Here is a 19,047-nt window from a genome sequence, read left to right on the forward strand (position 1 = left end):
TGTTTGTACACTCCACAGTGCTATTAAGGAAGGAGTTCCAGGTTTATGACCCAGGTAACAGTGAGGAATAGGGACAGTTCCAAATAAAAATGGCATGCGATGCAAGAAGTAACTTGCAGGTGATGATGCTCCCATGCACCTGCTGCTGTTGCCCTCAGCACTAGAGATCATAGATTTCATAGGTGCATACATCACCAAACAAAATTACACACCGCCCCCAACCCTCATCCCCCAACACTCCTGTAGAGCTGAGCATGAAGGCATCTCTTCCAGCCTCTACCTGACAGGCACCAGTGCATGCTAAGATGATATTGTGATAGAGTTTTCACTTAGTGCCAGCAAGACACAGACATTTTAAACATCTGAAATTAGAGGGGACGAGAATTTCTGCAAAGAGAGAGCAGAGAAATGAGAAACAGCAGTAGTTTGTTACACAGCATGTGTAGGGAAAGATTGAAGCAGAAAAATACCATATTTGTTATTTAAAGTCTACTACACACACAACATATGCCTAAAAGTTTTTTTTAAAAAACTTATTCCAGATAACCGGCTCTCAATTTCATTCACAATTGTGTAACATTTGTATTAACAGATTTCCCTTCGCCCTGGAAATCACTGGACGACAAATTCTGTGTTTTTATTCGGGACTGTTTCCAAGAACACTTGCCATAATATTGTAAGATCTCAGATGACAGTAAGATATTGGACAAGCACAGGAAGCGTATAAACTGAGGGAAAGTAGAGGATTTTGATGTAGAAAAATAATTAACCATCACACATTAGAAAAGGAAGCTTGCACACAAGAAGGGAACAAGCAAAGTCAAAGCATTTGGAGCAATTATGTCCAATAACAGCATAACAATAAAATGAGAGCAATCAGTAATTTGGTTGCACCTTAAATCGCTGTAGGTATAAAAATACAAATTACTTTCACCTTGTACAGGTCACTAAGAAAGTGACGTTTGGAATGTACAAATTTGGATATCTTGAGTCATAACAACACTTGCACAAAAGAGAAAGAGAGAGAGGGAGAGATGGACAAGACAGGGAGGGGCAAGTGGAAGGGAAGGGGAGGGAATTAGAAGCAGCTTTATTGTTACTATCTCTCAAGAGTACAGTAAAACATTGAAGGAAAGGGAAAGAGAAAAGAGAAGAGAAAAAGACCCTGATAGTTTGAAATTCTAAGAAAAGCTCAAATGATGATGAGCATGAATAACATTTTTAAATACCTCAGGCAATTGGAAAACATATATTCACAGGCAGGCATTAAAATATATAGCTCATCTATTACATTGAAAATGGACAGTGATAATGCACTAGACAACGAGAATAAATAGGCTTGTAGGATGCAATGATGATGATATTCAAATCTGTCAAGATAAAAAGCAACACTGTCCATGAGAAATACATATGGATCAGAGTAATTTAAGGTGTTGCTTAGCATTTTTAAAGACAGGTTAGAAAGAATGGCATTTTCTGATTGACATTCAACTTAATATTCTCGTAGGGTGCATTGATTCATATCATTTCTGTTCAGACAGTTCTCAACACATACTTAAAACTGAACGTATTTGAATGTGAATATGTCAGCCATTAATCAATGGTAACAATCTTGTTTACAATCCAAATTTGTGGGTTCAAGCCCAGTCATGGAGAATTTAAACACATAACCAACAATGACTTCAAATACGTCACTTGTGTACATCATGTCCTGGTCATTATTTTTTATCATCCAACAAACAGGACCAAAACAAACTAAATGATAATTATCATTTAAGATTGAGATGAGTGGAAAATATTCTCTGAAGAGTTGCAAGCTTTTAGAATTCACTGAGGCAAAATGCAGTGTGTGCAGAATCTTAAACTAAGACAGAGATAGTTGATCTTCAACTGAAAAAAATATCAGGGGAATGCAGGAAAGTTTAACTGAAGTTAAAATCAAAGCAGCCAGGAACATATCAAATGGCAGAGCAGACTTGAAGGACTTCTTTTGCTTTGCTCGTATGTTTTCTTTTTTACTTGTCTGAATTTCTGCACAAATTAGATGCTACATTGCCTTCTCTACAACTGTGGCTACACTTCAACAAAGTCCTTGATGGTTGTAAAGCAAGTTTAAGACATCCTGAGGTTATGACGTGCACTATATAAATGTGATTGTTTTTCCTCTAAAATCTGAACATTAAACACATCTGAAACATTATTCTCACCTCTACATAGAATGACTTTGGTATCATGAATATATACAGAAACTGTTACACAGCAAGATTCCCAGTTAAATACAAATGAATTAATATGGGGCAAACATGGAAAGAAATTCATTACTGCTTTAATGGCTTTAAATAAAGACTTCCTTCCCTCATCATGAAACACACACTTTAGAGCTCAATACAACCATGTTATCAATCAGAAGCATCCCTGATATTGTGGATAAAATGACCACCCCCTCGCACAGCTGCGAAGTTCAGGTGTGTTGCACTAGATAGACAACACCAAAAGGACACAATACAGCTTAATACAGTGGCCACACAACTGTTTGTGAAGAACATATTGGAACTGATAACGAGACTCCTACGACCACTAGGAATGAGGAAAGCACATAAACCCAAAGCCACACTACGACAAACACTTACAAGAACCAAAGACCCAATACCCTTGACATGGAGGACCGACAGTGTACAAAAATACTATGCAAGGACCGCCAAAACCATTACATGGGCCAGAGAGGAAGGAAACTAGCCATTGAAATACATGAACATCAACAAGCAGCAAAATGACATGACAAACTTTCCCTCATTTCAGTACTCAAAACAACAAAGGCAATCAATTTAACTGGGACAACAGACCACGCTACCTCAAGCCAACCATAGACACGCACAGGAATTCCTAGAGACCTGGTTCTCCACCCATAATGAAATCAATAAACATGTGGAATTAGACGACATACGGAAACCCTTGCGAAAAAAGGACTGGAAATGACAAAACACCTCAACAGACTGGATCATATAAATGCTAAACGGAGTAGAACAACATCACTTCACCAGAGGCTACACTAATGTTACCTAGCATAGTGTTTAAACATCTGAACTATAATCAGCCAGCTTGGTGAATAGTCAAAGTGAATTCTTTGTCATGTCTTTTCTGGCCATTCCCATAGATAAATTTGTGCTAATGGAGATAGGTCATAACCTTTGAATAAACTGCACATATTCCCACCTTTTCCTCAAATGTTGGAGTCAAGCCCTGGCTACCAAAACTAGTTTCTGGCTATATCTGTTCTTGCAGCTATACCACAGTGATCTTCACATAGTTGATTTAACACGCATTTCATCAGCTGTGGCAGAGTGATGATACTCATCCTTCATAGGAAGCATCTTGCTTGTACAGATAGTTCAAGCCAATTTCCCAAAAATCATTTTCCTACTAAATAGATTTCCTTTGGTTCCTCCATCTTACTTGACCCTGTGTTCCTTAGCATTTTTGTTTATAGAGTTCGAAACTAGAAAAAATGTCCACTTCCATTGATGTGTCCTATTTGAGAAACTGTGCGAAACATTTCCCAAAAAATGCAACAAGTTCTCCTTCAACTGCAGAATATTCTTTGAATCAGCCTTAGATAGACTTTGTCCTGATTTTGTCCTAGAATTGCTCACTCTCATCAAATCAAGGATCAAGAATGAAATTTCAAATATATTAATGTAAAATTATTGCAACAACAGCAAATGAAACAGTTCTGAAAGTCCGCATACCTAATCAACCTGGGATGCTGTTAAATTTGTCAAGGCATTTTTAAAATAAGCTGGCCATGACATTGCTTGTAATAAGAATAAGCCTCATTTCAATGTAAAACTGAGAGTCCAACAGACCAGGACTAAGAAATGTTAGACTTATTGACATTTAACAGCAAAGATTTAACGTTAATGTTCTGTTCTTATCAACATAACAAAAACAAGGATATTTCAAAGCATCAGTACCCAATTAGGCTGGCAAGCTCTAAAAAAGGCAATGCACAATGGCAGGAAACTAGTACTACCTCTTAGAGGAATTAATCATTGATACTAGGTCCATGAGCAAACAAACAAGCCCCAATGTTCCCTGCATTTGAATGCAGAAAATTTTGGCTCTTAAAAAAAGTGTCAAACTGCAATATCATTCAACTGGCCAAATTCTACAAAGTGCATTTCAACTTACTTGACCAGCCTCCAAGCAAAGTGCTGGCTGAAAGCTTAGAACAACCGGCTGCTTATTGACAAGTACATTAAAATCTGTCAGAGACACAGATGTTAAATAGTTTGCAAGTGCAGTGTCAGCTATTCCTCAGTTGGTAGCATTTGTGCCTCTGAGACATTAACTTATGTATTCAACTTTCATTCCAAGACTTGGCACAAAAATCAAGGTAGATTCTCTGGCACAGCACTAAAAGAATGTTGCACAGTTAAAGGTGTACTTTTCAGAAAAGACATTAAACCAATTTTTCATCTGCACTTTCAACCAGGCATAAAAGACACAATAAAAGATTCAAAGATGAGCAAGACCGCTATCCCGCATGTCCTGACCAATATTTATCCCTCAGTCAGAACAAATTGCCTGGTCACAAATATTGCTGTTTGTAGGAGTTACACATGCAAAATTAGTTACTGTTTTTCTTACCTCCCACCAACTACCCTTCAAAACAAACAGTATTGTCTTATCTGTTGAGCGTTTTGTGACTTAGTTGATCATGCAAAGCAGTATATAAATGCAAGTTGCTGTTTATTCCTTTACTGAAAGATGCACTGTAAAAACTATTAGCCGGGAATAGACCAACATGTGAAGACTGCACTGGCAACATACACTTGAAAATAAAACTGTTGCTGCCACAGTTGAATTCTAGAGTGAAATTAAGTCAACTTTATAAAAATTGCAACTCCACAACTCGTTGGTAAGTACCGCTTTTTGGTCCAAATTTATGAAACGTGTTTTTCGTACTGGAACACTGGTCATTGACATTTGTGAGGTAATAAACAGGATCAAAAACTTTTCTTGTCTGGTAGCTCCACACCAGTTTTAGGAGATTTCATCATGCAAACTAATACTTTGATTATAAAATCCTGTAAAACAAAAAATTCAAGCGCACAATTTCTTTCAAAATACTTGGAAATGAAGTGTTTGAGGGATTTTACAGAGTCAATCAACCAAATCAATCATTCAGAACAATGTAGGCCCTGACAGGGACACCAAGTTTAAGGTGCTAAGGAACTATGGGCTTGATGTTGGAATTCTTAGCACTTCTTCAAAGTGTTTTGGAATTGATATTATTTTGGGCAAAATATAAAATCACACGGCAACCTGAAAATCCCCTGCAGTTGGACACCTGTGATCGCGTGCTGATGTCTTCCATATCCTTAATCATTTAGTGATTGAATTCACTCTTCAAGGTAATCAGAAACATTGAAGATAGGAGAATAGGCCATTTGACCCTGAAAGCCTGCCCAACAATTCAAAATGATCACAGTTGATGAGTTCAATAACCTAATCCTGTCCTTCCCCCATATCCATTAACTCTTTTAGCCACAAGAGCCATATCCACTCCTTTTTGAAAAGGCAATGTTTTGGCTAATTCCACAGGCTCACATTTCTCTAAGTGAAGAAATTTCTCCTTATCTCCATCCTAAAAGATATACTGCTGGACTGCCTCCCCATCAGAAACATCCTTCCTACATCTACACATCTAAATTCTTGTTACAATGGTAAGTTTCTATGGTATTCTCGCCTCATCCCTCTGAACACACGAATACAATCCTCACTAATTCAATCATTCCTCACACATCAGTCCTGTCATCCAAGGAACCACTTTGGTAAACATTCATTGCATTCGCTTTTTAGCAAGAACATCATTCCTCAGATAAGGAAACCAAAAACGTTCACAATATTTGCTGATGAGGTCTCACCCATATCCTGTTTAATTACAGCAAGGCATACTTGTTCCTGTTCTCAAATCTTCTCGCTGTGAAGGCCAACATATAGTTTGCCTTCTTTACTACCTGCTGCATCTATTTCAGTCTGCTAATCAATTTTCTATCCACCTCATTACATTACCCTCAAACCCATGCACTTTAATTTTACATATTAATCTCTTCTCTGGGGACTTTGTCAAAAGCCTTCTGAAAGTCCAAATAAACACATCCACGGGCTCCCCTTGATCAACTCTACTAGTTACATCCAAGAACAATTCCAGTACATTCATCAAGCATGATGTCCCTTTTGTAAATTCATGCTGATTGTGTTTGATTCTTCCACTGTTTTTTAAATGTTCTGATATAAAATCCCTGCTAATGGGCTCTAGCATCTTCCCCATTATCAGCATCAGACTTATTGATCTATAATTCCCTCTTTCTCTTTATCACCCTTTTTAAATAGTGAGATTCCATTAGCTACCTTCCAATTTCTATGAACTGTTCAAGTCTAAATAATCTTGGAAAACAGTCACCAAAGAATCCAAAATTGCTAGAGCCACATCCTTAAGCACTCCGAAATAGATTATAAAACCCTTGGGATTTATCAGCCTTCAATCCCATCGATTTATCCCACTAATACAGCTCTGTTTCAGTTCTTCAGATTCACTAACCCATGTTCCTCATGATTTCTAGAACAATTCCACTGACTCCATTCTTTCCATCAAAAGTTGGTTCAATTGCTGCTTAAAGCTACCAAAGACATTCAAGAGGCCAAATAAGACATGTACGTAGAGAGTCAGAGGATATGGCTAAGGCACCTGCCTTTAATAAGGAAGATTCTGCCAGTCAGTGAAAAAAATGAAGACACTGGAAAAGTCAAACATTGATAATGACAATGTATTAGATAAATTTGAGGCATCCAAAATCGACATGTTACCAAGACTACGTAGAAGTATCAAAGGAAGTTGAGAAAAGGAAGAACCGGCACTGCAAAGTTATAATTTTCAAATCATCCTTAAATATGGGGGTAATGCCAGAAGGCTGGATAATTGCAACAGTCTTTTCTTTCCTTCAAGATGATTTAACGAGAAGCCCAGCAACCACAGACTAATCAGTTTAAATTCAGTGATAGAAATTTTTTAGAAATTATAATCCAGAACAGAAATTAACAGAGACTTGAACAAGTGAAGTTTAATGAAAATAAGGGAGCACAGATGCGGTGAAAGAAAATAATCTTAACTAACATGATTAAGTTTTTTTGACGTAATTGAGAGGATTGACGAAAGATAACGCTATAGATGTGGCATATATGTGCTTCCAAAAGACATTTGATATTATACCACATAACAAGGTAGAAGGCAAACTGGTAGCCGGTAGAATCAGAGGGACAATTGCAGCATTAAGAAGAAACTAATTAAAACGACAAGATAGGAAGAAGGTATACAGTGCATTTCACCAAGGGTCAGAACTAGAATCAAGACTTTTCCCCAATATATATTAATGACGAAGTCTCCAGTATAAAGGACTGATAATAAGAACTTGGAAGTAAAGTGAACTGTGATGACAAATAATAATACACTTTAGGACAACAGACAAGGTGACAAAATAGGCTGACACATGGAAGATGGCATACAGAGAAGTAAAAAGTGATACACGTTATTAGGAAGAACAAACAGGGGAATATAAACTAAAGGGTATAATTCTAAAGGGATGTAGGAACAAAGAGGCCAGGGCTATAAATTAGTTCAAGGCTACAGGCAGTGAGATGGTACACAGAATTCATGTACTGTTTTGGCCTGATCTGGAGTATTGTGTCCCGTTCTGATCACTTTAAGAAGGATGCACAAGTTTAAGCAAGGGTCCTGAGAAGATTCATGGAAATGGTTGTAGGGAGGATAGACTGGAGGTGATGGGATGGTTATAAGAAGCTTTGATAGGGTTGTTCAAAACCATGAGTAGGCTAGACAATTTAGATGCAGAGAAAATAATTCGCATTGGTGGAAGGGTTGAAAACTCTAGGTTATCAACTTAAGGTGGTTGGCAAGAACAAGAAACAACATGAGGAAAAACACGTTTTTAATGCACCAAGATCTGAAAGGATTCTGGAAGCAGATTCAGTCATGGATTTCAAAAGGGAGCTGCACATTAACCTGACAGTAAAAGAAAGTGTAGTATAACCACAACAAAGAGAGGCAATCGGACAAGGTATATAGTTGGCTCAACAGTTTGTTACTGAATCATTCTGTAAATCTATGCATTCCTGAAACGTTCCTCCAAAGTGGTGAGAATACAAAACATTTTAAACACCATAACCCATGTTGAGCACGCTATTTGAGGATTGGACTCTCTCCTCCAAGCAACTGAAATCCTGGGAGAAGTCACATCTAACCATCTTAGCAGATATTAAGTTAGTCAGTGAACGCAATATTGGTTAATTGACAAAATAAAGAATTGCAAAAGCCAGAAATCAAGCAAAAAAAAAGAAACTATGAACTCAACAGGTCTGAAAGCATCTGTGGTGAGAAAGTAGAGTTAATCTATCACATCCAGTGGCCATTCTTCAGGGCTGGACCTGAAGCATTAACCCTGCTTTGCCCCCACAGATGTTGCCAGACCTGATGTTTCTCCAGGAATGTCTGTTTTCATTAATGCTCAATGTAATACTGTCCTCTGGCACTGCTTTATCATTCCACTCAACAAATTCCTCATTGCATTTCAATTTCTTTCTCATTCACAATCTGCCAATATCTGAAGAACTGCCAATTACAAGCTGTCCAGCCCCATGTATCTGGCCCTTCACAAGGAGGGTAAAACCACTGATATAACTGAGATCGAGGGGGTGATGCACTGTAGAAAATCACTAAGATATCCACCCAAGAGGATCAAAGAGCCTAGATAGTCAGGTACACCGCCTTCTCGGGAAGCATTAGGTAGAATCTAATTCAGAAAAACTAAACAGGGCCTCTGCCTCATTCCTTGTCTTTAATGTACAAAACTTATTTCAAGACTGAAGAGAAAAGAAGTTTAGTAAGGCTCCGGTAGGCATGTTGAGCAAAATCACTGAGTTCACGTGATATATATTGAGCTTTGTTCAAGTGTTCCCTTCCTGAAAAAATATGCAAACACAGGACATTTTTCAGTTCCTTGAGAAAGAAAACTGTCTAAATGCACTTGTGCCATGTTGGCCAACATGCTTTCAATCAACTGAGGCATCGAATGGTTTAAAGATGGACCAATCAGGGGTATTGGCAAACAAGGTTCCAGATTCTTGAAGATTAATCAGAAGCAAGTAGCTTCTTATTACTTCATGTTGAGTGGTTTCTGTAAGACATCAGCTCCCCTGATGCAACAAACCTGCGCCACCTGTAAAGGCTTGGATGTTTCATGTCATCATGGAGCTTTTTCTTCCTAAAGTCCAGAGTCCTATCAGGAAAATTAATACTAATTTTAAAATTGTAGAATCTTCTAACATACATCATACAAACGTTGCCAGATATGGATAATGAGCAGAAACATCTATTCAAAAACAGCAAAACACTAAAACAATTTACTTAGTAACTAAGAATAATAGAAATGAAAAAGCCAGATGCTGGATTGCATCGGCAGTGACAAAATACAAATCAATCTAAACCACAGAAGGCAATGGTCTGATCCACCGCAAGTACTATATAAATTGATTCTATAAAGAAAGACATATATAGTTATTCAGAATCGAGTGTTGGTAAAGAAAGTTGTGTCTTATTCACAGGAAGGGCTGAGAGGATTACAGCAACATGACTGCAGTTTTAAAATCATTTCGGGAACTCATAACATTTACCTTAATAAACAGTTCAACAAGTATTAGCGGTCAAGTTAAGGTTGAATTGTCATATAAAAGAGTAATCAACGGCGTTATGAGGGGAAAGCCATTCAAGTGAACAGCAAAAGTGTTATTAGGATGGAAGAAACAGTTAAAATCAGAAACTGCTGGAGAAAGTCAGTCTGGTATTGTCTGTGAAAAGCTGAGTTAACACTTCAAAAACATCCAACATTTTCTTCAATCGAGGATTCCCTGTTATCATGGTAGACAGAGCCTCAGCGATGTACAACTAATTGCTTACACTTCTGCCCACTCTCCTCCTCTGTCCTCCCACAACAACGGAGTCGTCCCTGGTCCTCACCCCATCAGCCTCCGCATCCAAAGGATCACAACATACCTTTCCATCACCTCCAGCAGGATGATATCACCAGATACACAGCAGAAGCATTCTCCAGGGACTCTTCCCTCCCAGACACCCAGTTCACTCCTCTGCCACTCCGAACACCTCCCCCTGCCACGGCACCTTCTCACGCAGCTACAGAAGGTGCAACAATTGCCATTTTCCTCCTGCCTCCTCATTCTCTAATGTTGTAGACAACTAAGTGAAGGAGCAATTTACCTGCACTTCACCCAGTCTAGTCTACTGCATTTGCTACTCAAAATGCAATCTCCTCTACAGTGGGGAGGCAACACACAGACTGGGTAACCATTTTGTGAAATACTTGTTGTTCTTGTTCATAAAAATGTTGTTCTTACTTGTTGTTCATAAAAATGATTGAGTTTCCAGTTGTCCACCACTTCAACATATGTTCCCACGCTAACTTTTCTGCTTCAGGGCTGCTGTAGTGCTCCAGCAAGATTCAATGCATGTCGGAAACACAACACCCTATCGTTTTTTTTGCTTGGGAACCTTGCACCTTCTGGACTCAACATCAGGTTTAACAGTTTACGGCATGAACACCTCCTTCCATGTCTATCAACTACTCCCACACCCAACTCCATCATAACACGATAATAAAATGTGAGGCTGGATGAACACAGCAGGCCAAGCAGCATCTCAGGAGCACAAAAGCTGACATTTCGGGCCTAGACCCTTCATCAGAGAGGGGGATGGGGGGAGGGGACTGGAATAAATAGGGAGAGAGGGGGAGGCGGACCGAAAGTTCCCTCCCCCCATCCCCCTCTCTGATGAAGGGTCTAGGCCCGAAACGTCAGCTTTTGTGCTCCTGAGATGCTGCTTGGCCTGCTGTGTTCATCCAGCCTCACATTTTATTATCTTGGAATCTCCAGCATCTGCAGTTCCCATTATCTCCATCATAACACGAATTGTTTTCAGTACAACCAACCCAGTTTCACAAATTCATAGCTCCCATTATCACTCATCTAGCATTTCTTCTTCCTTGGCTTACTTTCCGCTAGGATCCTAGGATAGGAGATAACTGTACCATCAAGAGGGTCTCCACATGAACTGATCTAGGGCCAGGATCCAAATGGAAAGGATAATACAGTGGTCCCAAGGACTTAGATGAGTTAAAGAGGGAGAGTGGGGTGGAAAATGGCTCAGGTGAGACAGAATATGGAAAGGATCAGGATCCAACTTAGGTCACAGCAGATTAGGAAACACAGGACTGAGCACGTTGTGCTTAAAAGTGTGCAGTAAGTGAATGAAGTAGATGAATTGAACAGATTGAAATGAGCAGATATGACATGTGTATCAAGAGACATGACTGCATGAATTTGTAGTGTAGATATGATGCATGTATCAAGACATGACTGCAAGGGGACCAGTGCTAGGAACTAAATATCCAAGGATACGTGCCCCATCAAAAGAGCAGGCAAATGGGCAGGGGAGGTGGTATTGTCTTGTTAGTAGGAAATTGAGCTAAACCAATGGCTAGAAGAAACATATGGTTAGAAGGCACTGATTCTGTGGGGGTAGATTTGAGGAACAAAAATGGAAAAAAAGACTCTGGATTGGAGATATGCACAGACCCCTAGCGCTAGTCAGAATATGGGGCAGAAAATAAATTAGAAAACAAAAAAGGCATTAAAAAAGATGCTATTTTAACAATCATAAATATGCAAGTGGATTGAGAAAATTTAGGCTGGCAGCAGATCCCAATAAAACGAATTCGTGGAATGCCTACAAGATTTTTTTGGAGCAGTTTGAAGTAGATCCCACTAGGGAACAAGCAATTCTGGATTTAGCGATGGTGGGAACTGCCTATGCTGGAGTCTAAGATAACAAGTTGTAGATCTGGAGGAACAGAGCAGGCCAGGCAGAATCAGAGGAGTAGGAGAGCTGACATTTCGGGTTGGGACCCTTCTTCAGAAATGGGGGAGGGGAAGGGGACTCTGAAATAAATAGAGGGGGTGAGGCAGCGATAGAAGGTGGATAGTGGAGCAGATAGGTGAGAGAGAAGACAGACAGTCAAGGAGGCGGGTGATTGGTCTTGGAATGAGGTCGGGGGAGGGCGGGGTGGTCAGGTCCTCATCCCAAGACCAACCCCACCTCTCATCCCTGCCTCCTTAACGTGTCCGTCTTCTCTCCCACCTATCTGCCCGTCCCTCCTCACTGACCAACCTCCATCCCCACTTCCTATCTACACTCACTTTTATTAGCTTCATCGCCGGCTCCTTGACCTATCTGTCCATCTTCTATCACTGCCTCCACCCTGCCCTATTTGAGAGCCCCCTTCCCCTCACCCATTTCTGAAGAAGGGTCCTGACCCAAAACCTCAGCTTTCCTGCTCCTCTGATGCTGCCTGGTCTGCTGTGTTCCTCCAGCTCCCCACTTATTCTATATTTAGTGATGTGTAATGAGGCAGACTCGATTAGGGAGCTTAAGGTGAAGGAACTCCTAGGGAACAGTGACCATAGTACAGTAGAATTCACTCTGTGTTTTGAAGGAGAGAAGCTGTAATATGTAATAGTATTGCAACTAGGTAAAGGTAATTAAAAAGACATAAAGAGGACCAGGCCAGTATTGAAAGCAAGGGGAGCCTAGCAGGGTAGATAGTAGAACAGCAATGGCAGCAGTTTCTCGAGGTAGTTCAGGAGGCACAGCAGAAGTTCATTCCAAGGGGAAAGAGGCAACCATGGCTGACAAGGAAACTCAGGGACAGCATGAAAGCAAAAGAAAAAGCATATAATGATGTGAAGATTAGTAAGAAATCAGAAGATTGGGAGGCCTTTCAATGAGATTCTGCCTCATCATTCTAAACTCCAATTAGGTTACTATTTATATCTGGCTCATTATTAAATCCAAACTGCTAATCTCTTATTTGCATAAAGGACATATTGCCATAAGAAACTGTCCTGGCCACACTCCAGAAAATCGCTAGCTTTTTAGCAAGTGCTTGTCTCTCTCTTCGAATCCATGTTAAAGTTAAAATCCCTCATTAGTACTGCTTTTGCTTTGCTAAATGGGAACAACAAATAGCACAGCACAGCAACAGGCCCTTGAGCCCTCCAAGACTGTACCAGCATGATGCCTTTCTATTCTAAAAGTCTTCTTATTCTATGCTGTCTGTACCCCTCTTTTTCCTTGCCTATTCATATATCTGCGATCGTATCCCTCCCACTACCTCCTCTGGCAGCACATTCCAGGGAAATACAACCCTCGACATAAAAAAAAAACCTGCCTTTCACATTTGCTTTAAACGTAGTCCCTTTTACCTTAAGCCTCTATCCTGAGTAATTGGTATTTCTACCCTGGGCGGGAAAACTCCAATTATCCATTCTATCCACGTCTTTCATAATTTTCTATCAGGTTGTTCCTCACCCTTTGATGTTCAAGTGCTTTATTCATTCAGGATGTGGGCACTGCTGCCTAGGCTAACATTTATTGCTTGTCCCCAATTGCCCAATGGGTAGTTGCTGCGGTTTCCTCAAGTGGGGGAAAAAAAATCAAGTTTGTCCAATCTCACTTCATAGCTAATACCCTCCAAACCAGTCAGCATCCTGGTAAATACTTCCTGTACCCTCTCCAAACGTCTTATATCATTCTGGTAGTGTTGCAACCAGAACTCTATGCACTATTCCAAAACTAAATTTCCATATAGCTGCAAAATGATTTGCCAATTATTATACTCTACATCCCTACTGATGAAGGCAAGCATGCCAAATGCTCGACCACCTTCTGCATTTGTGTAGCCACTTCCAGGAAACTGTGGACCTGAATGCTTGTATGTTGATGCTTCTAAGGCTCTAGCATTTACTGTATACCTCCCTCCCCTATTAGATTCTATGTGCTGCCGCATTCACTGGCAATTGGTATCATCTGCAAACCTACTGATCCGTCCACCTACATTCTCCTCCAAATCATTTGACAACAATGGGGATCCCAGAATATCCATCTTACCAGCCCACCTCAGATCCCGTGTGATTTCACCTCATTGTATCAACCTATTACAACGGAACTTGATAAAGGCCTTGTTAAAGTCCATGTAGACAGTATTTATTGCCCTGCCTTCATCAATCATTTTGTCACCTCCTCAAAAAACTCAATGAAGTTTGTGAGATGTGACCTTCTCCTCACAAAGCCATGTTGCTTATATATTTTTCCAAATTTGAGTAAATCCTATCCAGGAGAGTCTTCTCCGATAATTTCCCAACCACTTATGTATGGTTCACCAGCCTGTGATTTCTTAGATTATCCCTGTTAATCTTCTAAAACAAAGGAATAACTGTGGCTATTCTCCAGCCGTTTCGAACCTCTCCTGTGACTAAAAGGATATAAAGATTTCATACAAGACTCCATCAATTTCCTCACCTGCCTCCCTCAGCATTCTGAAATAGATCTGACCAGGTCCTAGGGACTTAATGCGCGTAAAACACCCCAACACCTCCATTTTCAGACCAACATGCCCTAGAATATCAACACTTCCCAAAACTCACCATCCACCACGTCCTTCTCCTTTGTGAATACCGACAGAAAATATTCATCAAGAACCTTACCCACCTTCTCTGGGTCTATGCATAAATTCACTCCTTTATCCTGAAGTGGACCTACCTTTTTCGTAGCTACCTTCTTGCTCTTTATTTATGCATAAAACCCAAATACAACCCCATTGTTTTCACACTTTTTAATATCTGTTCCTCCATCATACGCTGACTGGTGGGAGGCCTGTAGTACACTCCCATGAAAGTGACTGCAACCCTTCGTATTCCTGAGTTCTACCCATATGGCCTTGCTGAATAAGACCTCCAAGATGCCCTCTCTCAGTACAACTGCAATAATATCCCCAATCAGTAACACAATTCCCCCAAATCTTTCACATCCCCCTCTACCTCACCTGAAACATTTAAATTCTGGTACGTTAAGCTGCCAGTCTTATCCCTCTCTCAGCCAAGTCTCTGAAATAGCTATACCATAGTTATATGTACTAATTCAAGCTCTATGTTCAAGTTCCATCTGCCTTCACCTCGCCTTCATCTTCTCCTCGCATTAGGAGAAATACATCTCAGACTGCCAGACCTGCCACGTTCAGCAACTTCTCCCTGTCTATTCTTTCTCTTAGCTTTACTGGTCTTAGTCTCTGACACTTCCTTTGTCATTTAACTTGATGATCAATTATTCTGGGTCCCCTCTTCAGCCCCACCACCAGGATTTTGGTGCCCCTTCAGTTTGGTTGCAACATGTCCTTCTGGGGCAGGTGGAACCTGTATAAGAACACATCACAATGATCCATATCCCTGAAGCACTGCCTCCTACACCAGCGCTTTAGCCACATATTTAACTGCACTACTTTCCTATTCCCAATCTCACTAGCACATGGCACAGATAGTAATCCCGAGATTACAACCTTAGAGTTCCTGCTTGTTAACTTTCTACCCAACTCTCTGAACTCCATTTGAAGGACTTCATCTCTTTTTTTGCCTGTACGTTTCGTACCAAATATGGACCACAGCCTCTCTCTACTGTGCAATTCCCCTTCAGAACATCCCGTGCACGCTCAGAGATATCTTCGACCCTGCCACCAGGGACACAACAGACCATCCTGGAGTCTCGTTTGCAGTCACAGAAACATTATGCCCTTAACTACACAGTCCTCTGTCAATTCTGCATACACTTGACTAAGATAACAAAGTGTGGGGCTGGATGAACACAGCAGGCCAAGCAGCATCTAAGGAGCACAAAAGCTGACGTTTCGGGCCTAGACCCTTCACAAAGCTTCACACTTTGTTATCTTGGATTCTCCAGTAACTGCAGTTCCCATTATCTCTACACTTGACTAATTTCTGTTTATACAGTCTAGCACTTCAGAGTTGCTACTAGAGGAGTGTACACGCCACCAATTATAGTTTGAGATCCTTTACGGGTTGTGTTACACTTACATCATCTCCACTGAATTCTCCTCATTATATCTTCCCGCACCACTGAAGTAATTTTGTTTATTCATTCAACTCCATCTCTTCTGCCACATTTCTTGTTCACGCTGTAAACCTTATACCTATTGTATTTAGTTCTCAATCCTGACAATCCTGCAGCCATGTCTCAGTAATGACTACTGTATCATAGTCTCCAATTTGAATCTGTGCCTGCAGCTTATGAAACTTTATTCCTTACACTTCACGCATTCACACATAGAACTCTTATTTTGACGACACATTTTAATCTGTCCTTCAGCACTGATTCATTCTTCACCCATTTATTATTTCTCTGTTCTTGTTTAACCAATGCACTTCATGTAGTTTTACCATTGCCTGCCATTTTTGAAGTATAATTCCTGACTGCTTCTTTATTCTTTCCATGTAACTTGATATTAAAACCGTAATTACTTTCCCTATGCTCTTGTCAAGTGCCTGACATGCATTTTTGATCTGAACTTCACATTCAACTTAAAAGACAGACTCCTCACTTGTGGGGAATCCTTGAAATAGTATGCCCCACTTGGGAATGTACATATTTTAAAGCCAAGATTGCATGCCACTAACAAATATTCTAATAAATAGGATGCACAGCAAAACACCTGCAATGTAGCCACAAGGGCCAGCTCTTCACAAAAGGAGAGAAATTTCAAGAGTGGAAAGTGAAATTTCCATACCGAAAGTCATAGCTGATAGCACTATCAGTGAGAGCTGATGATGAATCAGTAAGTTGATTTTCATTTAAAATATAGCACATAGGAAAAGTAATGGGTGTTCTTCCAAATTTCAGAGCACAAAATTCAATATAGAAACAATTTGTTCATTCATGTGCTCATTAACAAAATCCTGAAATAAAATAGTGATCAAAAAGTATGAAATTTCTTCTTCAAAGTTAGCAATTCTGCAGCAATGGAGAAAGTTAGCTTTAACAGGAGTTAATAAATATAAATTAACGTAAGGTATAATTCTGTAACTGAAATATATAGTCATAACGTATAAAACAAGCATAATACTGCACACAAAGAATGAGGCAATTGTCAATACAACAAAAACAGAACAGAAATCCTTGAAATAAAACAGCAGCTGCAGAACAGCTGGGAAAATGGAAGAAAACAACAATATTAGTCAACATATTAACAGCAAGAGAAGAAAGATCAAAAGCTGCAAAATCTCAGCAGGAAGCTCTTCAATGTCAACTGTAAAGCAGCTAATGGAAATTTTTCAAAATCTGCTAAAATATTTGTTTTCTTTCCAGATTCTTACAAAAATTAATCATGTTTATTCAGCAAAAATACATAAAATGTATCTAGAAAGAGAGAAGCAGATCAATGAATCTATACAGAGACCCTACCAGTTTCCATATACAATGAACAAAGAGAGTCAGCAATGTAATTAACAAAATGACAAGTGTTCAGGACATATTCTGAAGAAATAGAAATGAGTGACTTCAAACCCGTAACAAGCTCTGTTTAAACATGTTCATAAACCACGCAGTTTTATTTCTATGATTAGCCTAAATGGAGGTCCCCAACATACGATTATGCACCTCGTCAATATATTTCTCAGCACCAGCACAAAATTAACAGTTCATTTGAAAGATTATTGCCAAATTTTTATAGTGGTCATCTATGGCCAAAATTAAGTCTTCACTTACTGTAAAACATAATATTTTTTGTGCAGTATGATCATCGAATAAAAATCAAGACTGAACTCCAGGTTTTACACATAATAAAATTGTATAATAGTTACAAATTCCAGTCAAAAGAAAATGTTGTATCAGGCAAAGGAAGATGATGTTACATTGATTAGAATTAACCTTTTAAAGTGTTATTCACAGCACATTCATTTGGTGCAAAGTCTGTTTGTTCAGCAGGGCAAGAACTAAAAGTAATAACAAACCTGAAAGTCTTCTAATCTGATCTAGTGTTGTGTATTTCTGTGTCCCATAAAAAGTGCCCAACCATTGCAAAACTACCCCAAGGAGTAAAAGAACTCTGTGCTTTTAGTACATCATACCAAAGACGTAGCTTACAACACGGAATGGGGAAGGTAGGAAAAGGGCAACACAGCTGGAAAAAATTAAGCAGGTTCAACACAAAATGCAGATGATTTGGGAAACAAAGAACTGACTTCTATAGCTACTAAAAGAAGTGTACCATTTTTGATGAAATTCAAAAACTTGCATTACCTATTATTAAACACGCTATACAAAAAAATTTACACAATCCAAGCTGCCAATCTGTATAAAAGTATCAAATTTCACATAAAACTGTACAATTATTTTTCAGCAGGTCCAAATACCTGGGCTTACAACCCCCAAAAATATAGCTTTTTTAAAAAGAATGCATTCACCCTGTGTATAACGAAATTATATGCAAGGATTTCTACTTCTATACAGTAGTGCATCTACATATATATATATATATATTTACATATATAAAATATATAAAAAAAGATGAATAGTACTTTTAGGAAAAACATGACATGATAAAATGTGCAGAATAGTTTGGGCATATTGGTGCAATCATTAGCAGAAACAAGGCACTTTCTCCTAGGTTGCAGTTACAACAAACATTGCGACATGAAGAAACAAAATCAGGTGAGTTTGGTGCGTACAAACAGACTGGAACAATTCCAAGGATGGGTTAACATTAATGTTCACACAGTCGGGAAGACACACAAGGCGTAAGTTTGAGGTAAAACTCTATACAGATGTGGTCACTCTTTTAATGGCATTATTGACCTCATTTTTATTGGAGTCCAGTCCTTTAGCAGCATTCATATCATTCCTCAAGTTTTCTGCTGTCTTTTTTAAAGTCTTCAGTTCTCCTGGGTGTGGAGTGGCTCTCCTCAGAAGTGTACCCTAGACATAAAATACAAAACAATTAAGGCAGCTGCCCACAGGAAGCAACACAATTATGTAACCAATCAACAACAGAGAGA

General features: G+C 39.4%; 1 protein-coding gene across 3 annotated transcripts in view; it reads right to left on the reverse strand.

Annotated features, from left to right (window-relative positions):
* Positions 1–19,047, reverse strand: part of lrrc1 (leucine rich repeat containing 1) — a 228,879-nt gene that overhangs the window by 57,829 nt on the left and 152,003 nt on the right. For 2 of the 3 annotated variants that reach the window (XM_059645575.1, XM_048531313.2), the window contains exon 14: positions 18,848–18,967. In XM_059645575.1, coding sequence (XP_059501558.1) covers positions 18,848–18,967 — 120 coding nt within the window. Of the gene's footprint in view, positions 1–17,384; positions 18,968–19,047 lie in introns of those variants that run through there. The other variant, XM_059645576.1, reaches the window with a different exon arrangement.

The sequence above is a fragment of the Stegostoma tigrinum genome, chromosome 4, assembly GCF_030684315.1.
Source record: "Stegostoma tigrinum isolate sSteTig4 chromosome 4, sSteTig4.hap1, whole genome shotgun sequence".
NCBI lineage: Eukaryota > Metazoa > Chordata > Chondrichthyes > Orectolobiformes > Stegostomatidae > Stegostoma > Stegostoma tigrinum.